Source organism: Astatotilapia calliptera, chromosome 3, assembly GCF_900246225.1.
Source record: "Astatotilapia calliptera chromosome 3, fAstCal1.2, whole genome shotgun sequence".
In the NCBI taxonomy this organism is placed as follows: domain Eukaryota; kingdom Metazoa; phylum Chordata; class Actinopteri; order Cichliformes; family Cichlidae; genus Astatotilapia; species Astatotilapia calliptera.
Window position 1 is genome coordinate 40,606,332 of NC_039304.1, and position 23,240 is coordinate 40,629,571.

Consider the following 23,240-nt stretch of genomic DNA (forward strand, 5'->3'; position numbering starts at 1 on the left):
CTGCGGTGTGTAGGAGGATATGCCGGGGTAGTGACGATGAGCAGGCGAGCAGAGATGGTTGAGGTTAACAGCATAGACTGCAATATGTTTTTGTGGTTGGAATCCTCAGTAAACAAACAGCTCCACGCCCTGCCACTAGCGTGTGATCTAAGGCGAGATAAACAGTGTGTGCAGCTTCAGAGCTAAACCCCGCTGAGACGGCTGATGCAGCTTTCCAGCCCACGTCTCCGTGAACCTTACAGTGTGCGCGCTGCGAGTTCGACCAAATGATGAATAACACTGCAGTCCGCTACAGTGAGACGTTAGACATACAATAGATCAGCACAGGTTTTATAGTTAGATGTAACTGATGTATGGAGTGATTTTAAATTCCCACTGTACAAAAACGGCAACAAACAAACACACAAATTAAAAAAAAACAGACAAAAAAACCAGTGATCACCGTCGCACAGAGATATTGTAAAGACTGTGTAAAACGTAAGACTGGGGGCGTGTCCTAAACGCAGCAGACCGCCTTTGACTCCTTGGCAAAACAAATGTACACACATCCAGTTTCCAGCAACTTCAGGGTGGTCGGTTGTGAGTTGTTCTGCAGAAATGTCTCACATTCTTCTTCTTCTTCTTCTGACTTTCGAGACAGCGGCATCACAAGGTGAGTGCCAAACAAGCGGAGGAGTTGGCAGTCTGCCAAACGCTGTGACTCACGATTTTTAGGGAAGTTTTTTTTTTTTTAAACAGCTGTTCAAATGTAATCATTAATAGCAGCGTGTTTGCAGCGAGCAGCCACCTGAAAATCGTAACTGTGGCCCGGCTGATGGTAAATAAAATCAAATGCGAGCGAGATGATAAACATATCTTTGAGATTCACTGCTGCTCTTTAAATCTGCAGATTTGCAGTGAAACAAAAGCGAAACTGCGTTTTCTTTACTTGATATGGGCAGAATGTTGCATCAAAGAAAAGAGTTTGAAGTGATGGGCGAGTGAGATTGAATTCATTGCCTGCAGGCATGAATATTGTTAAGTAAATGAAAGGCGTTTCCAGTCCATTTGTTATAATCAGAGCCGGTGTTCCAGCTTAACTGGTTTTTTTCCACTTTGAGAGGATGATGTTTTTTGCATTTAAGCAAATGGTGGCAAAACTATATAGTTTATATATATAATAATAATATATACTGAGGTACCAATCGGATAGATGCGTGCCAGGAAATCTGTTTATTTCAAAAGCGAACAGCCCAGATTCTCAATAAAGCAACAGATTTGCTTATAAAGTGCTCTGTAGTCATCTCGGTGTACATCGCTCCTCTTTTACACCCTGCTGGTTTGCTTATCTTGTGCAGAATATTACGATGACATCATGTTATATCGAGCAGCAGCTGATTACATTAAACTTTGACTGTTATCACTGGTTAACTTGGGCGTGTTTCCTAAATCAGCAGATGTTAAACAGCTGACAGGTCAACAGGATATATGCAGGTAAACTCAAAGGTCTATTGACCTGATCTATGGTGTCGTGAGGAAAACACTGGCTCGTCTAAAGTTTATTATTATTTTTTAATTAAAATAATTTCATTGTTGTCGGGAGATAATATTGATGCTAATTTCTAGGAGCTGGAGATTGTTTTTGTTTTTTTTGCAGAGGTCTTTAATCTTGTCAAACCACATAAGCCACTGACAGACAGATGAACACTCAGTGAAAATGATAAATCTGCAGATCCAACATCTGGAACACTGAGAGTCGAATAAGTAAACAAATCTAACCAGTTAACATAAGAACCAGTTTACCTGGAACACCAGCACGAGGTGTTGAGTGGCTCTAAGCAGAGATTAATTTGGACTGCATGCTTCCATCGCCTACCACCCACCTCAGCACCACCAATACTTATATATTGTCCATATTTGATCTTTTGCACATCTAAAACATCGGTTATTGATGTCTTACTGCAGCGGTGGGGAACTCCAAGCCTTAAGGGCCGGTGTCCTGCAGGTTTTAGATCTCACCCTAGGTCAATACACCTGAATCAAATGATTAGTTCATTACCAGGCCTCTGGAGAACTTCAAGACATGTTGAGGAGGTAATTCAGTCATTTAAATTAGCTGTGCTGGATCAAGGACACATCTAAAACCTCAAGGCCACCTTTGAGGCCTGGAGTTCCCCCGCCTCTATCTAACTGGAACTGAAAGGGAAGAAAAAGACAGGAAACAGTAAACATTGCCTTTACAAAGCAAATAAATAACACGCCCTAACCCAGAGCAGCAGAGTTAAGTATCTGGTTTACACCCATTCAAAAACTTGCCAAATCTTCTCTCGCAGCGCCAAACAGACTATTCTTCTTTTGAATCTAGTTTTAAGATTCTGGTGCTCCACGTGCTGACAATCGGGTGTCTGATTGGCTCCTTATCAGCAGCACCTGTGAGCATGGACCCTCTTACAGCGCACAGTTAGCGTCTGCTCCTAGCGGGGGTGACAAGAGGAAGACAGTTCATATATAGCTAATGTATCTGTGAATAATAAGGAGATCTCACAGCTTTTTCCATAATGGTCTGGAAATGACTCCGTAACTGGAATACAGCTAAAATGATAATGTGCAGTTGCACTTTTAAGAAAGCTCATTTTGAAACGTATTGCTAGACACACACAAATGGATAGGATTCAGCCTGACACAAGGATAGGCCGAGGATCAAAGGATCTGCTGTTAATGACTACCATAGCTAGGGATGGGTATCGAAAACCGGTTCTTGTTGAGAACCGGTTCCCACTGTTTCAATTCCTTGGAATCGTTTGCCATTTTTGCAAACGATTCCCTTATCGATTCCAGTCACCCCGAATGACGTCACCACGTTGCGGAGCGTCATTTACCTGGCAGGAAACATGGCGCCTAAGCGGCTCAAACGCTCAAAAGTTTGATTATACTTTATGAGAACCGATGACAACAGGGCAACTTGCAAAGTAGATATTTCATTTAAGGGAGGAAACACTACGAATATGCAAAAGCATTTGCTCACAAAACACGCGATGACACGCGTTTTTAATTCCGCTCCGGACTCGTGACTCTCAACCCAGCAGCAGCGCTAACGTTTGCACGTCCTCTCCCGTTAATGCGGCAGGTAAATAATCAACTAACAGTGCATATTATGTTAGCGCAATCTGCCTTATTACAAGACCTGCCATTACTGTACATGTACATGGACTCTGTCTGTCTCTCTCATCATGGTCACCTATAGGTGACCATGATGAGAGAGACAGACAGAGTCTGGCTCAGATGCTGGCAGTTCTCGCTGCAGTCTACCCGTAGCGTCTCCTTTCAGGCCAGGATAGACGAATGTCACCGAGCAGTGTCTAAGTTTGTGGTCAAAGGCTTGAACCCATTTGCCACAGCAGATGCCCCCGATTTTTGGTAAGTGAATGTGTTTAATTGTAGGCAGGGACATTACTGGATATTCTTGTGTAATTGCCACAGAACAATTTATGTTATACTTTGTTATTGCTACAGAAGAATATTTATTTTATTATTTTACATTTACAATTTTTTTTCCTGGGGACCCTGTGACACCCCATTGAAGAGCCATAGGCTGTGGATCTCTTAAGATCTCACTGCTGGGTTTGTAAGGCCATGTTACTCCTAAATTTCTATCTTGTTCAAAGAGAAGATATAAAACAAAGTTCTAAGCTAATCGACCTTAGTGTTCTCCTTTTTAAAAAAAAAAAAAAAAAAAGAATCGATAAGAGAATCGATAAAGAATCGAATCGTTAAACAGAATCGAAAATGGAATCGGAATCGTTAAAATCTTATCAATACCCATCCCTAACCATAGCCCATTACTTCAGAAAACTGGAGTTACGTTTGTCATAGAAAACATTGCCTAATTAGTAACAAGGTGTCTTTACAGCACGGTTTACAACAACAATACAATAATACCATAGTTTTACAATAATATCTAAGATGGTCGAGGTCATCGTGGAATGCGATTCAAATATAAAGCCCTAAACTCAAAGCACACCTTTAAAGGCTGGTTTCATTTTTCATTTTAACTAGCGTGACTGTAGCTAGATTATGATAAGATACTGGAATCAGTCAGTCACATCTTGCTGCTTTTTTTCTGGTTTTTTAGTTTTTGTTTTTTTTTCTCCCTCTGATGGATAAATCCTTTTGATGCATTGTTAGAGTGAATTGTTAAATGTTGTCATTTCTATGCTTGCCAACTCTGATGAAAGAAATTCCACTGTCCTTCCCCCCAGATTCTCCAGGTTCTAGGTGGGGGGCTGTAATGTTTTATTGCAGATACAAACTATCTGGAAGATCTGCTTCTTTTCATGTAAGCTTCCTGCGTTTACGACCCTTTGGTCAGCAGGAGGTCTCACACACACACAGTCTTACAGAAGTTCACACATATACATACAATGCCTTGCCTTAGAACCATGTGGGCGTGGCTTTGTTCTGATGTTTTGTCTCTCAATAAAAAGGCAGCAAGGGAGGTCATCGCCGAGGTCATTTTCGTGGTGGACATAGGCCTCCCTTGCGCAAGTGATCGATCGATCGACTGTCTTGTTTTCTTCATGATGAATACGTCTCTAGAATTAGCGAGGCTTGTGGAAACACAGACCCAACATTCATATTTGTTGCAAGTAGAACAACACAGAAATCTTTATACCAGTAGTTTTAAGTTGTCATATCGTTAGCATATTTATCTTTCTGCATGAAACCAGAAAATGACCTAATGTGTTACAAAACAATCGCATGTTATTGTATTTAGCAATGTAGCTTCCAGACATATAGGTTTATAGATGTTGTTCATATCAGTGCAATTTGATGTTGCCTTTGAAATCTCCAAAAGTTGATTCTGTTCATGTGGACGTAGCGTTTTGTGGGAGAAACGTTTCGTCACTCATCCAAGTGACTTCTTCAGTCTCAGCTGAAGGTTTCCCCGATCTTAGGAAGAGTACATTTGCATAATGACTGAAACCATGAAGGAACAATGGGCTGGGAGGTCAGTTCCTTAATATTAATTATGCAAATTCACATGACCATTGATCAATGGCCTTGAGTACCATTCACATAGAGTTGTGGAATGGCTTCAATCACAGCATTGTAAGATGGCCAGGACTCTGCAGTCTATTTACACTTACAGGCCAGTGGACACGCTTTCAATGATGAGGATGTACACATCCTGGACAGGAAGCTGGTGTGAGCGCAGAGTCAAGGAGGCCATTTATGTGAAAAGGGAAAGACCATCTCTGAATGGAGGAGGGAGCCTAAGGGGACATCTGTCACCATCTTACTATTCTGTGATTGCAGCCATTCCTCAACTCTGTGTGAATTGTACTGATTGCCATTGATCATCACGTAGCGTGCCACACGAAACACAAGACACTTTGCAACCTGCTCTTTAATCACTTTAATCCCCGCTTTTTCTCCTGCTTTGTACACATTAATCATGTTTGTTCCTGCTCTCTTACTTTTTAGAGTTTATACTTGCCCAGTTTGTGTGGCTCACCCACAATTTCATTGTACGTGTACAATGACAGGAGAGGGCTTTTCTATTCTATTCTATTTGGTTTTTATTTACAAATCTTTAAGGTTATACAAATGGTACAATGGGAATTTCGGGGAAAACATTTCCTGAGAATTCAAGGGCATCGCAGCTGTGTCATTGTGGGTTCTTTGTAACAGTCAACATATTGATAGGGATTCTTGGGAACGGCGCTGGGAAGAAAATGTGCAAATTCTAAAAAAGAGAGCCACAAAGTCTGACCAGTACTTTGTACCATATGATTTGAGTCTGGTGTTCTTAGAGAAGAGCTTGTTACTCAAGGTGTTTCTGTTCAGCAGGGAATTTCACGAAACCTGTTAATCCCTTGAGGTGATTTTAAGTAATCGAGCCAGACACAAACAATGAATGTTGTAACCTGAGTCAGGTGTTTGTGTGCACAGAGTAGGTTATAATCACAGAGGTGGATGAGGTCACTTTGAGCTTGATTTTTTTTTTTTTTTTATTCTCCTTTGTTGTGGATCTCCTGGAATAAAAAGTTATTCACACAAGCAGGTGACACATTCACATTTATGGAGGACCCTTTTTCCAACAAACAACACAAAACTAGGCTCATTACAGACTTGAATAGGAGCTTGTATTCTGACTCTCCTAACATCTGTATGTGATTTGATTCAACAGTGCATTTTTGTTCTTTGTTTCTTGTAAATAAAGCATAAACCGAGACAGAAAAGCTACCAATCCCCACAAATCCTGCATGAAATCCTGAATGCAAGCAGAAGACTCTAACCTACACCTATCAAGGACATTTGTGACTTTTCATGTCACTTTAAAATACAGCAGAGATGGTGGTGAAAGTGCATCTTCAAGAGATGCACATCTTCTCTAAGGTCCTTGGGCTTGTTTTGGATGCATGTCGAGCTGCAGGAATCCATTACTTGAGTCCGCTGATGTTTTTTTTAGATGTCTTCAGTGCTTCCTGTCCTGCTCCTGTCAGAAGTCTCTGAATATGCTCATGTACTGGAAAGAAAACAACTTTACTTTAGAGGGACTCACATGAGTTCTTCTACACAATATATCTTAAAGAGATGCAGTATGACACGTTATCAATGTTTGCTTTTTTCTTTTGTCTTTGGTCACACAGATATAACAGTGAGGTGTGGACAAGATGTCGCTCTTCACTGTCAGGATCCCAGGGGTGTAAATATCACCCTGTTAGAGTGGAGCATACCTGAGATTAAGTCAGACGGATACGTCTTCTTCTACCGAAACCGGCGCTCATATGAAAGCTACCAGCACGAGCGTTTTAAAGGCCGAGTGGAGCTGTCAGACCCGTCTATGAACAACGGAAACGTTTCTGTGATTCTGAAGAACGTCAACGTCAACGATACAGGAACATATGAGTGTCGGATTATAACCAGTGATCTCAGCAGCGGTCAGAGAGTTCAGAGTGAGTCCAGGCAGTCCATCGACCTCACAGTCATAGACTCTGGTGAGTTGAGAGGTTCACTTTACTACTTATTCTTCTTCTGACTTGTAGGGACATGCAGAGCCAAATTGCAGCCCTCACTGCACGGCTAAGCACAAAAGAGCTTTTTGTGTCTGTGAACTGTGACGCTGGCTTTTCGGAAGGAAGCATTATCTGTTCATTCATGGTAAAAACAGAAGACCCTGCATGTTATTTTCCACCATCTGATAAAAGAAAGAGGAGAAAAATCCCCAACCTACGTCACTGGAAAGGATTTAAAAAATATCGTCTTTGGATGGGCTCTGAATTTAGCGCAGACTTTGATGTTTATGAAATCTTCACTGCAAACTGCACTGATCTTATTTTTCTGTTTCTACTGTGGTCTGAGATATAATGATGCATCCTGCAGTGACAGGTGGTGACATATCTGATCTGACACAGTTGTTTATTGGCTGTGTTTTATTTATATGCAGACATCTGCTATTGCTCTTTTTTCCATGCTCTGTGTGACATTATTATACCACCTGAGTGTGTTGTACATGTTTGAAGTCCACGGACTAACCTGCATTGTCTCATAGTTCAGAGTTTTGAATGTGGTGGTTCAGTGAAACAAAGATGGTGCAGCTGGTTGAAAAGACTCCGATTTTGAGGCTGGTGTGCAGCCGAGACACAGATGACATGAAAAGAGTCTGTGTGAGTTTAAACTGAGTGTAGTGTTGAATAACTGATTTACAAAGTTGTGTACTCACTCTAGTACTTTAGCTTTCGAGTACCTATAGCAGAATCTTTTATTATGCAGAAAAATGTCCGTGATATGATTGGATCATAGTTGTTGCAGCATTAAAATGTGCTTCCTTTTAATGTATAAGATGGATATTTTATTGGGTTATACTTCTGGGTGGTTTTATCTATATTAATCGAGCAATATATCAGTATCAGTACAATTATAACTAATAAGGTACCGTAAAATAATGAACTGAAGTTTCATATTTCTGGGGGTCTAGCGTCACCCTGCACCCTCATCTTTGGGTGCACCCCTGCTTTTCTTCTTTCCATGGGGAAAATGTATTTTGAATTGTATATTTAAGTTTATATTTAGTTCTGTTTCTTGTTTTTATGCTTTTATTTGATTGGTGCTTTACTTGGTATACATGCAGCAGCTTTAGAGAGAGAAAATAAAAGTGTCAGTCTCTGAAACACGACGCAGTGATGCTGCTCAGCGTTTATTACTGTTTGCAGGATTTCAAAGTATAAAAGCAGAAATACTGTCAGCATACCTGAGTCCTCACACCTGTTTTGTTTTTTCTCTGCAGGAAGCGAGGATGAACAGGACAAGAAGACATTTCTTTTAGCTATAGGTATTGTTGCTGTTGTTTTAAGTCTTTTTGTTATTCTTAGTGCTGCTGTATGTATCCACAGAAAAAAGAAATCATCAACACACAGGGAACATGAACATTATAAACATCCACCTGAAAAAGAGCTGATCTGAAATGCATCAGACGATGTGTAAAATATTATTTTCTGACCCTGTTAGCAAGCAGACAGCACAAACAAGGGTCCCCTCACAGCAACATGCTTCGATGCACCGCTCCTCTGATCTCAAGTCATGTTCTCCCATCAATCATTAAAAGTAACATTAGGTCAATGCTGTGGCTGCAACAAGGTTCATGACTGTTTCTATTTCTTTTCCCTTTTTTTCTTTTAAGCTCTAACTTTATTCTGTGCGGTTTTCTGCAGAGCTTGATCTTACTGTGAGAACAGGCGGCAGGTAGAGAACAGCAGGCGAGCGTAGTGGAGCTTTTAGCAGGTAGAGAGGTGGAGGAGACAGACGTAGAGTAGATCAGTTCAGACAGTGCATTAAAACGGGGCCACAGTAGCACGGTTCGCAGGTTCTCACAGCTAATTAAGCACTTTATTAAGTTCTTTAAGCTTTTATTTTGCACCTTTAAACACTTTATTATACTTGCTGCTATTTGTGGCAACTGCAGCCAATCAGCGACTTCCTTCTTTCTGGCCATTGCCTCCATTAGATCAAAATAATTCGCCAAACACAAGTCAGGTAGTGTAATATGTGATTATAGTATAACCATAATATTTATTTAAAAAACATACAAAATGGTTTTATTGTGTTATTATATGAGTTGTGCAACGTTCTGAGTTGGATCTGTAAATATCAGAAACCTTATTTAAACTCTGCTGATCTCACGTTCAGATCGGGCGTCGCTGTTTTTAGACTTCCCGTCATGTCCACTTAAATTTGTTCCTCTGCACAAGTTGCAAGGTTGATGTTTCCATTGACTTTCATTTTCAGGAGTTCACTCGAACATTAATCTGGTGAATAGGAAGGATTTTAATTCTGAAGACTTTTTAACACAATCTGAGTCAGTTGGTGCTTTCAGCCCCTGACAGTTCGGCTCGTTTCCTGTCCTGATGCCTCAGGATCTCACCCTTTCTCCTGATCGGCGCCCTCTCCTGTTGTGCTGCCTTCAGGCATTGAAACTCATCAGAAAACTGCTCAGTCGTGAAGTTCAGGTTAGTTTTAAATACAATTTGTTTGCTGTTTGTCGTTTGAGGTGTGTGGTGAGGCTGCAGAGCGCTCTGTGGCAGAGGTCAGAGAGGGACTTCCTCTGAGATCTAAAAGCAGCAGCGGCTCTCAAAACAGTCCATAGGTTTCTGATTTTTATCGATCTCTTCTCAGAACTTTTCAGAATTTAAGTCTTTATTTATCTGATGTACTCAGTGTGTTAATATTTCACTCTTTGTTTTCTGTTTTGTTAGTCCCCACTGATCTTTAGTTTGTCAGTTCAAATGTTGTGGATTCTTACTGATATCCAGTCTGACTCTGACAGAGTGATAAGCAAAGTTCATTGGAAATATCCACTGTAAAAAAATAAATAAATCGATATTTGAAGCTCAAAAGGGACAGTGCAATGTGTAAAAGGAAGGTGGAAGAAGATGGACGGGCGTTCAAAATTAAAACCGAGCAGGATGAGCGGTCATATCAGGAGTCGGCAGGAGGAACGAGGTATGAAACCCATGGAGAGAAATGTGGCTTCCCTCCATGTTTAGCTGTTGTTTGTATATTTTGTGTCCAAGCCAAGTGGATCTGTTGGCTCAAATTAGTAAATAATACATAGAAAATACGTGTTCATATGTATGCATGTACACATGTTCATTTCTCAGTACCATTTTTACATTGGAACTTGTATTATATTCCTGCTCTTTTGTCTTCTGTTCATTTAAATTAACTGTAAGTGTTGTGCAGTTGGCTGGACTGTTGATCTGAACTCATCATAGAAATAAAGTGAGAGCCTCATATCACAATGACGGGTTTGTTTGATGTTTTTTCCCTCTAGGGGCTTTTTCTCTGATTAAAGCAAAAATAGGGGAACTATGTCATTAACTTCAGCCTGTTTGCACTTGTGCACTTCCTTCTTCTAAACTCAAGTAATTATAATTATGGGTGTTTTTTCGTAAATGCTTCTCTGTAGAAATGAACTTTCTTAGTTGAGTCCAGCATTGAAAGACATTTTAGATCTTTATATGCCAAACAAATAAGTCGGCACAGTCAAGAAACAGAAAATGTTTGAAGTGTCCTTTAACTGTGACTAAAATGTTCCTAAATTCCCCCTGGTACTGTTGTTGGTATGTAGCAGGAATGGCTGCGGCTCATTTCAGATGCACTCGGGTTATTTCCACTCCTGCTCTGAAGTACACTGTGCTCACAAACACGACACAGTATATCGCTCCAGCTGCAAGCTATCAACCTTTACTGACTCGACTGTTTGGTCACATGTCTGGTTAGCTGACATTGACCTTAAAGACAGTTTAACTTCCAGGGCACGCAAAGCTATTTAAAACCTTATTTTGGGCAAAGTCAGCAGGTTTAAAAAAAAACCTGAGATCAGATTTGACTGCTGAGTCTGTACATGTACTTTTTATGTCTTGGGAACACTTCAAAAATAACTACCAAAACAGGACCCAGTAGGTCTGTTTTAATGTTTTCTTTTTAACAGGAGCTGCTTTTCTTTCTCTGTCATCATAAAATCAGACTGGGATTAGGGAATCTGCAGCGTCTGTTAATGATGAGTGCACTTTGCTTCCAAAATAAAAAAACAGCTGACCGTCAGTCACTTTGGTTTAATCAGTCAGAAGCCACGAGTACAGCTCACGAAGACTTTATCACGAATGCCAATAAAGATAAGTCCTGTTTTCAGTTGAAGCTTATCTCATACTGAAAGTCAGAGTTCAGCATGTTTCCTCATATTTTTACCAAGATTATGTTTTCTGAACCCACAGAGAGGATGGGAATGATGTTTGTCTGATGATACAAACTGTTGACTTGCTCAGTAGTGGTGACGTGTGTCACAGTGACCTGTAGATAGACATTTGTGATACTGTGGGGACTGATGCACTGTGACTTTCACTTCTAGGAAAATGAAACGGGTCAGAGGATGACTTCTCTGGTCACAGCCTGTAAATAAATGACTCAGCACAACACAAACGCAACTGGTCAAAATGTTCATTTCACTAATGTTCTTTGCTGTGGATGTTCCTGTTTGTCCGAAACAGCCACGTAAAAACGAACAACTGCACATCCCTCACAATCAGATCATCAGATCGTTGCTGTACTTTCTTTCTTTTCTGCTGGTCACCACTTTGTCTGTGTGTAATTCTGTGAACAGGATGTGGTCAGACTTAATAAGACTAAAGCTGTGTGTGTGTGTGCGTGTGTGTGTGTCTCAGCAGTGCTTCTGTAAGCTGGCTGATTTTCTGCATCTTCATCCCTACAGTTGTTAATTCCTGACTAGAAGAACATCTGGAAGCTGCTGAACATCTGTTTCTTCCCGCTGAGCTTTAAAATATGAGCAAAACAGAAACAGGCCTTCAAGTGAGGAGTAATGGAGGTTGAGTGGCTGCGATTATTATCAGGTGTTCATGACATGAAAGGAGATGCTGCCACCTGTTGGCTGTAGTTTGTCACTGAAGCTGTGGTGAAATGTGTACATGAGATTATATTCTGTTGTCATGAATGAATTCGCTTTAAAACATTCTACAAAATAATGGTTTGTGCATGACAGAAATAAATAATACTAACACCTTCTCTCGGGGGCTTTATTATGCACACTGTTACACTTGACCTCATAAAATTCAGCAGACAGATTTTGCAGCTGTGCCAGACGTCATATTTCATTGTGGTGTGTGTGTTTGGCACCACAGGGCCACCGTACATTGATCTAAAATGACATTTCTCGTTTTAAAACTTTCTCAGTAAATCCATTCTGCACCTTGAAGGTGAGTTAAATGTTGTATTAACATGTTGTATTAGAGGAGCAGACTGAGCTTTGAGAGCCAAACAGCTTTTATCTTTGAGTCTAAGTTCTGGTTGAAGAAGGTTTATAGTTAGAGTTTATCGAAATTCAGCACATAACTGAGAGGAAGTCTCATTTATAAGTCTTTCTTGGCCAAGTTCAAGTAAACCGATCAGATTGTCATTACTGAATGCTCTAATAATGATTAATATGTCTGGTAAACACTGAAAACAGGTCCACCAGACCTGAACAGCACACAAGAGTTAACTGTTTCAGACAGGACTCGTACACATAGGAATGTTTTTGTTTTTTTAATGCTTCTTCTTTAAGCTCATTAGTTGGAAGCAATTTAACAGGCTCCCAACATGCTCCAAGCTCTGGTTCATGTGTTGTTTCAGACCTACTGTTGATATGCTTCTTTAAAATAGGCACAGTAATTATGCTAAATACTGCTATGTTTTATCAATCTGTGTATTGGTACATAGTGTTGATTTTATTTGCATGGTTTTATTGTGATATTTATATTGCATGGTTTTATCCTCATATTTATATTATGTATTTTAGTGTTGTTGCACAATATTCTTCTAATCCACTGTGGACTAAGCAGACAATTGTAGGCCCCTGTGAGGTGGGGGCGTTCCCCGAGGTGGCCTATCAGCCGCCAGACTGACCTGTTAAAGGGGATGGTGAGGGCAGAGACAAGGGGAGCGACGCACGAAAGGTGAGGAGGAGAAAAAGAAACGCGTGTAAGCCCGCACATGTGTTGGAGAACCTGCTGCCTGACTGTGGGGGGCCACGAGTCGTTCGGCGATCCAGTCCCAACGGCAGGAACAGCAACAGTGGGTGGCGATGGCCGCAATTCACAGCAGGGCAGGGGTGTCCCTCTGCCTGCATCTGACGGTGCTACGAGGGAGGCCGTGTTCAGGTGTGGAGTGTGGGGGAGGGACTGTGCGGTGACGCGCTGTCAGTAGGAGACAGGTCTGCGACAGGAGCCCCCTCCTTGTTCTTCTGGCCTGCGTGGTTTCCATCCCGGAAGAGAAAAACCTCTCCTGTTTTAGATAAGGAACATTTCCCCGCTTGTGGCTGGACTGTGGGATTATGGGACTGTGAGGGGGAAATTTTGCATACGGGAGACATTTGTTTAGCTTTGTTTTAATAGTGTATAGTTATTTTTGCCGGCAGGGTTTTTAGTGTAACCTGTATTTGTGATTCTGGCTGTGTTTTTTCCATGGAAATAAATGGTGTGTGTTCAAAGTCAGCTTAGTGTCTGTGCCCAGAGCACTGACCCACTCGCTCCCCTTCCTCTTGTATGTGAACGGACTTGGAGGTGAAGATTTGGGTCCACCAGTTTTAGCGGCTACAAGAGAAACACTCGAACAATAACTTCCACCAGCGTCACGTTAATGCTTTTGTTTATGTTGATATCTAACATGAATATAACAATTTTGCAATGTTGTGGCTTATTATCTAAAAACTTGTGTGATAATTTCTGTGTAATCAGGGCTGAAAAATGCAAAGCCGCGCGTTCCTGTATAATTCCATGTTAATTACCTATTAAAGGAAGAAGCTGAAGAGCCTGGTGTGTCCAGATCTGCTGGCTGGGAAGTACCTGCATCATGATGCTAACACTGGTTAAAATACCAAATAAAACAGACCGATTGAAATGTCTTTACAACATCTCTGAACATCATGTGGGATAGTATAAGACCTATAGATGTGTGTCAGATTTTTCCTTCCTGAATCCTCCAATAGACAATAATGTCTCTGTTTCCCTCCTCACAGTTTCTAGAAGCAAAGGTCAGAGGGCGAGCTCTGGGTTCTTCGACCCTTCAGAAAATTGTCAATGTAAATTGACCTGAAGCAACAAGATCAAACTGGTCCTCACATTAACATCAAATTATTCAAAACAAAAGCAGCACTTTATCAAACCATGGCTCCTGTTCACAGGACAAATATCAAACGTCTCAAATAAAAATGTAGCTGAAGTTTAACCGCCTCCTAACAGCACACAAAACAAAGTCAGTCAGACTCTTTCAGATGATGTTACACAGTGGATCAAAGTATTTAGTGTGACCTAGTGAGGACCATCTATACCGAAGCACTTATAAATGAAACTGAAAGGACAACAGTACCTCAAGACTCAAAACAAAACTCATACAAATGTTTAATGCAAGGTGCAAACAAAACTCACCTGTTTATAAGATCGGGGAAACCTTCAGCTGAGACTGAAGAAGTCACTTGGATGAGTGACGAAACGTTTCTCCCACAAAACGCTACGTCCACATGAACAGAATCAACTTTTGGAGATTTCAAAGGCAACATCAAATTGCACTGATATGAACAACATCTATAAACCTATATGTCTGGAAGCTACATTGCTAAATACAATAACATGCGATTGTTTTGTAACACATTAGGTCATTTTCTGGTTTCATGCAGAAAGATAAATATGCTAACGATATGACAACTTAAAACTACTGGTATAAAGATTTCTGTGTTGTTCTACTTGCAACAAATATGAATGTTGGGTCTGTGTTTCCACAAGCCTCGCTAATTCTAGAGACGTATTCATCATGAAGAAAACAAGACAGTCGATCGATCGATCACTTGCGCAAGGGAGGCCTGTGTCCACCACGAAAATGACCTCGGCGATGACCTCCCTTGCTGCCTTTTTATTGAGAGACAAAACATCAGAACAAAGCCACGCCCACATGGTTCTAAGGCAAGGCATTGTATGTATATGTGTGAACTTCTGTAAGACTGTGTGTGTGTGTGTGTGTGTGTGTGTGTGTGTGTGTGTGTGTGTGTGTGTGTATGTGTGTGTGTGTCTCAGACCTCCTGCTGACCAAAGGGTTGTAAACGCAGGAAGCTTACATCAAAAGCACAAGGATGTGTCTGTAATGAAAGACTACAGCCCCCCACCTAGAACCTGGAGAATCTGGGGGGAAGGACAGTGGAATTTCTTTCATCAGAGTTGGCAAGCGTAGAAATGACAACATTTAACAATTCACTCTAACAATGCATCAAAAGGATTTATCCATCAGAGGGAGAAAAAACAAAACAAAAACTAAAAAACCAGAACAAAAGCAGCAAGACGTGACTGACTGATTACAGTATCTTATCATAATCTAGCTACAGTCACGCTAGTTAAAATGAAAAATGAAACCAGCCTTTAAAGGTGTGCTGTGAGTTTAGGGCTTTATATTTGAATCGCATTCCACGATGACCTCGACCATCTTAGATATTATTGTAAAACTATGGTATTATTGTATTGTTGTTGTAAACCGTGCTGTAAAGACACCTTGTTACTAATTAGGCAATGTTTTCTATGACAAACGTAACTCCAGTTTTCTGAAGTAATGGGCTATGGTAGTCATTAACAGCAGATCCTTTGATCCTCGGCCTATCCTTGTGTCAGGCTGAATCCTATCCATTTGTGTGTGTCTAGCAATACATTTCAAAATGAGCTTTCTTAAAAGTGCAACTGCACATTATCATTTTAGCTGTATTCCAGTTACGGAGTCATTTCCAGACCATTATGGAAAAAGCTGTGAGATCTCCTTATTATTCACAGATACATTAGCTATATATGAACTGTCTTCCTCTTGTCACCCCCGCTAGGAGCAGACGCTAACTGTGCGCTGCAAGAGGGTCCATGCTCACAGGTGCTGCTGATAAGGAGCCAATCAGACACCCGATTGTCAGCACGTGGAGCACCAGAATCTTAAAACTAGATTCAAAAGAAGAATAGTCTGTTTGGCGCTGCGAGAGAAGATTTGGCAAGTTTTTGAATGGGTGTAAACCAGATACTTAACTCTGCTGCTCTGGGTTAGGGCGTGTTATTTATTTGCTTTGTAAATGCAATGTTTACTGTTTCCTGTCTTTTTCTTCCCTTTCAGTTCCAGTTTCCAGATGAACAGAATCAACTTTTGGAAACTCACCTGAGGTTTGCATAATACTGAAATGATGGTGGGTGCAGAGTCTTAAGTTTATGGGAGGTGTTTCAGAGAGAATGAGACATACTGAGCAGTTGGAGCCACACTGGAACTGTATTGAGCACCACTAGCTCAGAATCAAAGACACACCTCCATCCTTCATTTGTCTGTCCTGCAGATCCTTCCGATTCCTAAAAGATGAAATTAATAGAATAGAATAGAATAGAATAGAATAGAATAGAATAGAATAATCCTTTAACTGAATGCTGGTTGTCTGTATCAAATCGCTCATTCCAGAAACAAGGACATAGATCTTCCAGGTCAGCTCTGGTCAACTATACAACTATGATGTTAGGCTGAATGTTTTTAAATTGTTTCAGAGAACAAACAAACACATTCTTATAAGATTGAGGCAATAAAAATGCGACTTTATCACTGAAAATAAACTAGTGCTTGATTTTTTAAATTCTATTAGACTTATTTTATTAAACATATTCAACCACACACACAGTTAACACAAACCTCCTGCACTCAGATTTCCATCTTTCTAACAAAATTCATGCAAGGTTCCCACAGTTGGATGAAGGTTTCACACCTATCCTTAGCAATGTCAGCCAGTGTCTTATACAACATAGCCCATGGGTTGATGTTAACATGAAGTATTTCTAACTGTCTCTTACACATACACTTTTTTAATCCAGACACTACTATATATAATTAGTAGTAAATAGTAGACATGAGTGATTATTAATTATTTTCCTGTATAAGCTGAACTGACGACTATCCTGTAGCAGATTATACTACGGTCACTGAAATGAGTACCACTGCTGAACATATAACAAACTAAAACCCGTCTCTAGCATCCATGTCTGTCACACCAACCCTCTGCATGTCCACCTTCACTACATCCATGAATCTTCTCTGTGGTCTCCATCTTTTCCTCCTACCATACCTGACAGCTCTATATTTGACATCCTTTGTCTAATATAACCACTACACATATCCAGATAAGGTCCCCTCTACTCCAGCAAAAAGTTTTTGGTTTAGAGTAGCATGGATCCCGCTGAGCTTTGAAGTGTGAGCAGGGCAGACAGCTTACGTTTAGAATAAGAGTGGCTGTGATCATAACGTCTAAAGAAAGGACATGTGCTGCCACCTGTTGTCTTGGTTTATCACTGAAGCTGTGAAATTATTTAAATCGCTTCAATACATCTTCTACATTGTTTAGTCTATAACAATAAAATGATGTGGTTTGATCCCAGGCTGCTTTCTGGCTGCATGCCAAATATCCTCGGGCAAGATACTAACCCCACGTTTGCCTACTGGTGGTTGTCAGTGTCCGGCAGCCTCGCCTCTGTCAGTGCGCACCAGGGCAGCTGTGGCTACCATCACCAGGATGTGGATGACTGGGTGTAGTGTAAAGCGCTTTGGGACTGAGTAAAGCGCTCTACAAATGAAGGCCATTTACCATTTTTGCGCGTTTAATTCTCCTATGTTAGATTTGCATATGTGCATATGGTCACAGCAGAGAGAGCACAATCTGGGTTACAGCAGCAGACAGATCCTTTTTTGAAACGTTCATTTTTTTGAATAGTATCAAATTCGGGATCATGGTTATGTTGCACATTTAGATTAAAAGAAATAGAAACCAGTGTGGCTTTGTGAGTCCGCCTTTACTTTGTATTCAACAAATATATAGACATAGTACCGTCACACAGTCTCACACAGCTTTAGGCGCACTGCAGTATGGCGAGTGGCTTGTTTACTCGCACTAAAGCTCCTCATTTCAGGAGATACTCCCTCTTGTGGTGTAACGGAGGAATAACTACTCTCACCAGCACTGTCTCATTGGAGACTAGGGCACAGATCATTTTACAACTAAAGAGAATAACATATAACAATCAGAACATTTTAACCACCTGTGTGTGTGTGTGTGTGTGTGTGTGTGTGTGTGTGTGTGTGTGTGTGTGTGTGTGTGTGTGTGTGTGTGTGTCTTTAGGATGAACTAGAAAATAACATAAATGTCTTTATTTATATTCTCATTTGCTGTTTGTATTTCTACATTTGTTTTCCGTGGGTGGAGACAGTCTGGAGCATGACTGTCTATCAGATGAGCCGTAACTGAATTCCAGTCTGATTGGTTCCGCGTGACTTCAGAAACCAGCTGGGCCAAAAGTAGCTGTCCAATCCAATCGCCCAGTATCCACGTTAGCTCCTCCTCCCAGTGCAGAAAACACCCACCACAGTCAGCTGTTGCCTCAATCGGGACTTCCCCGTCAGTGCTGCGAGTCCGCGCTGCTTCGGCTTTTCTTTATATTTTCAGATTCGGAGATTATTCTTAGATATATTTGGAATATACGAAAGGCTTTCCAATGGAACAAGACGAGCAGGTGAAGCATCTGCGTCCCACCACGGGCTATGGAGAGAGGTTCAGGCTCACCCTGACCACTCACAAGTCCTTTTTGGAACAAAGATGGCGACGTCAAATGTCATTTCGAGGCGTTGGACGTAAGGGGTGGAGCCCCGCATTGGAGGCTCCACCCCAGAATAGCACGTCACTGTGCCCTGTGACGTGCTATTCTGCCTTACCGGTGCCCAAGTGGAATTTTATGCTTCCTCGACGGATCCTCGACTTCCTCGACGGATCTAATGCAAAGGAAGTATGGCTACGATGCCCTTGGTTCACGCTGCACTCCTCTCGACTGTGGTTTTTTTTGGTCTCTGCGTTTAACGGTAAGTTGGGGTTATTTGTTAAGACGTTCCTCCTCGGTGCAGTCTGACATTACTATATCACTGTAGATCGGTTATACAAAATTTGTAAAAGTACACTTAAATATCGCTTCACCTATTCTGATTCAGTTACGGGTGGGAAGAACTGCACATTTAACGCATGAAGAAAGAGTGGGGTTATCACTTAGTACAAGTTCTCTTATGGCGGTTGGGCAGTGTTGGTCCGGAGGGGGTGCACTGATTGGTTGGGCATGTTAGGTGTGCGTAAATGACAAGTAAGTAGTGACCTGTGTCGTATTTTGCCTTTGTTGTGTCAGTACTGTAGTATGTTACCATTTAGGAGCTAATGTAGTCCATAGTTGGAGCGGTAGGCCACGCATGCAACGCGTGAGTTCACCCTCATTTCATATGCTAACTTATGTTGTTAGCTTGCCCCCGGTTTAGCTTTGTTGACGCATGTACGGTCGCTCGTATGTCCATAATGTCATTCCTGTGTTATCAGACCTTCTCTGTATGTGATGCTTGTGATTGTTTACTTTGAAGTAGCGGAGTTTGTAGCGAACAATTAGGTACGTGGATTAATAAAATGTAGTCTGACCGGAAGTATGGCGTCCCGCTTGCCCTTCACAATAAGTGCATTATAGCGGATTATAATGGGGACGCTTTTATTTTGTATAACTACCGGAAGTAGTTCCTGTGTACTGACGGTTGCTTAACTTCGCGCTAATGCTATTTAGTTGCATAGTGTGAGCAGTTTGAAGTGTATTATATTTTTCTGATCTTTATATTTGATTATGTTAACTATGTTGTATTATGTTTATATTTGAGTATTTGACTTGTCTATTCTCTTTATTTATTGTTATTTCCCTTGTTTATTTCCTTTGTAGGAAACCACACACACACACCCAGACACACACTTATGTACACCCGCTGTGTTACAGCCCCAGAAATTAAGCGGTGACAATAAAGTGCCTCAAACGGAACCTCAAGCTCCCTCCTTCTTTCGTACTCTATTTGGCCTTAAGTAGTGTTCTGGCCGACACACCGGGGTGACCGTAGTGCTCAAAGACTGAATCAGTGCCACACAGGTTTATTTGCTAAATAAATCAGATTATAACCAAAAACCACAGTAACAGAACTGATTTGCAAATTTCTGAATCCCCCTGTTACTGAAAAAGATCTGTGTATTTATCTTTAGTTTTTAGTTTCAAAAGGAAATCGTGCATTATAGGAGGGGGACGCACACATTTTGGCAGATGCAGCCACACAGCCTGATAAAATCTATAGAGGGGTAAACCCAGGTTAATTCACTGGGGTGCGATGTGATGACATGCTCACGTCTGGTTTTACACTGTTATAGTATCAAAGTCTTTGTCTGAACAAACTGTTCCCGTCAGATTATTGTAGTGCACAGTTTAAGGTAAATAGTCTTCCGCACGGTACATTATAATGTCATGAAATTAGCATTAAAATGCGTTTTTTCAGCTTTTGTGATTTGTTTCAGTGACTTCAGATCAGTAACAAGTAGAGTAAAGAAACGTAGCCAGACAAGTGTCTCCTCCTCCTCTGAACGCTCTTGTGGATGGGGGAACAATTTTTGCTGGAGGTAACTACTTTGGCACAACAAATGTGAAGAAACATGCAAAAACGTACAATGAGCAGCATCTTTCAAACTTGCCCATGCCTTAATTCTCATGTGTTCTTCATAGTAGTAGCAAATGCATAAAAATAAGGCTTTTATCAAAATACTCAAAGAAGAAATTTTAGATTTTAACTGTATTTACAGAGGCTTTAGAGCTTTTCCTACTGATAAAAACCTCATGGCCGTTCATACTACACAAGGAAGTGACCACAGACTTTAATGTTGCTGGATTCTCCACATATTTAAAGTCTCCTTTGATAACACACATCACTGTGTGCTAAATTTCAGTATCCAGTGTGTGCTGTAATTCATCTATTTCACCAGATGTCAGTCTGTTTGCAGCTCTTGATGATTAGATTGCACAAAGGAGTAAATTAGCTTTTTAATGTCTACAACCCAAACTGTGTCCTCTCATTCAGTCCAGAAAAACATCACAGCTGGACAGAACGTCACTCTGCCATGTCGAGCTCCAAACAACAACAAAACCATCACAATGGTAGAGTGGAGCAGACCTGACCTGGGATCAGAATATGTCCTTTTTTATCGCAATAAGCAGTTTGCTCCAGACAACCAGCATCCATCTTTTAAGGACCGGGTGGATCTGCAGGACAGACAGATGAAGGAACGAGACGTGTCTTTGATTCTGAAGGATGTGACGATTAATGACACTGGAACATACGAGTGTCGTGTTGTACAAAGAACAAACCGCAGGAAGAGAGCAAATCTGGAGACTGACCCCATCAGCATCATCTACCTTCATGTTGATCCTCCAGGTGAGTGAGTAGAGTTGAGTGTGTGTGTGATCAGAGGTGAAGCTGCTTCCTGCTTGTTGATGTTTGTTTCTAAAGATGTTGTTGATGAGACTTTGTAGAAAGCAGCTGGTCTGAGTGATGTGATCAGAGTGCAGTAGATAATGTCTGACAGCAGTTTGAAGAGGAAATGGATTCTGTTCTGTTCTTCACTCATCACCTACCTGACAGCTGACACCTCACACCTGTTTCTCACCTGCAGGTCAGACACACACAGAGGATGGAGGGAAGAAGGATGGAGGGAAGGAGGATGGAGGGAAGGAGGATGGAGGGAAGGAGGATGGAGGGAAGGAGGATGGAGGGAAGGAGGATGGAGGGAAGGAGGATGGAGGGAAGGAGGATGGAGGGAAGGAGGATGGAGGAGAGAAGAGTGGATCTGTTGGACTAATAGCTGGTCTGGTAGTTCCCGCTGTGCTTCTTATTGCTGTTGTTTCTGGATTTTTGATCTACAGAAAACATAAGAAGCAAAATCAGGATTCATACCAGCCTCCTATTGAAATGCACCATGTTTGAAATGTCTCAGAGCTTTTCCAAATGAGCTCTCAGTCTCCTGGCTTTGCGCCAATTTCCCATCGTTGTCACTCAGCACAGTAAAAAACAGATCTGAGGACGTGTTTGTCATGAAAAGAGCCCAACATTTGGTTTTCAGGGTTTTTATAAAGGGGATTTATTTCTGTGAATGAAAAACCGACTGAAATCCTGGATTCTGTTCTTCTCTCACCACCAGCTCACACCTTCTTCTCACCTGCAGGTCCTCCAGAAGGACATGGAGGGTTTGTGGCACTGGTAGTGAGTCTGTCAGTTTTGGTACCTAATGATTTGATCTGTAAAAGAAGAAAAGGGAATGGTGCTGAATATGTGATTCCTGCTTCTCAGAGATCCTGTTAAAGTCTAAAGACATTGGGAGGGTTTCACACTGTTTGGAGCAGGGAAACAAGTACTAATGGTGCAATCTTTCTACGTAGCACTTTTAATTCTTATTCCTACTTTTATTTTTTCATGTCTATTTAAGTGCTATTTATGACACTATGTTTGCACTGAAGCACCGCAGCAATTTCCTAATGTTGTAAACCTGCTCAACATTTGGCAATAAAACCCTTTCTGATTCTGATTCTGGTTTTGTTGTTGCTGTTGTTTGTTTTTTTTGTTTTGAACAACACAGTCGAGATTCACATTGTCCTCGCAGTGAACCGCAGAATCAAATGTCTGAGATCTTTCTACAGCTGAATTATGAATCTCCTGCTGCTGATCACAGAGACAGAAATTGTCTAAAAACGCACAGAGGCCACCAACACCCCACAAAGGTCCCTGACTTCACTGACAGTCTGGGGGGAAAAAGCATTTTTCTGAGGTCTGAGGTGAGGCTATCTCACATAGTTAACCTGCCAAGACCTGAACTTTTTCATGGCATTTTTAATTTCTCGTTGCTATTTGGGCTGATTGGGACCTGATGAATGTAAAAACAAAGAATTACCTGATTTCCTTTTTTTTTTCTTCATTTTTGTTTTTGAGAAAAGTGAGATCGCTTAATTATCCATGTTTCACTTATCTTAACTGCACTACTGTATAATCTATATTATTGCTAATATATATTTGTAATATCTATATCATGGCTGAAGCACTTCTGGATGGATGCAAACTGCTTTTCGTTGCCTTGTACCTGTGACATGTGCAATGACAAAGTTGAATTCTATTCTGTTCTATTTAATTCTATTCTGTTCTATTTTATTCTATCCACATACGTTTGTTTGACATTTTGATAAAGTAGCAGTTTAATGTCCTCGTACATGGATATTAAGAAAATTTTGTGTTTTGGTCCAGATCAGGGGTCTGCAACCTTTCACATCCAAAGAGCC

At 41.1% G+C, this 23,240-nt stretch overlaps 1 protein-coding gene across 1 annotated transcript; it reads left to right on the forward strand.

Moving 5' to 3' along the window:
* Positions 1–478: 478 nt before the first annotated feature.
* LOC113019552 (V-set domain-containing T-cell activation inhibitor 1-like) lies at positions 479–10,280 on the forward strand. The gene is made up of 3 exons (XM_026163309.1): positions 479–652; positions 6,633–6,980; positions 8,270–10,280. The coding sequence occupies exons 1-3, from the start codon at positions 598–600 to the stop codon at positions 8,443–8,445; spliced, it is 579 nt and encodes a 192-aa protein (XP_026019094.1). The 5' UTR covers positions 479–597; the 3' UTR covers positions 8,446–10,280.
* The last annotated feature ends 12,960 nt before the right edge of the window (positions 10,281–23,240 follow it).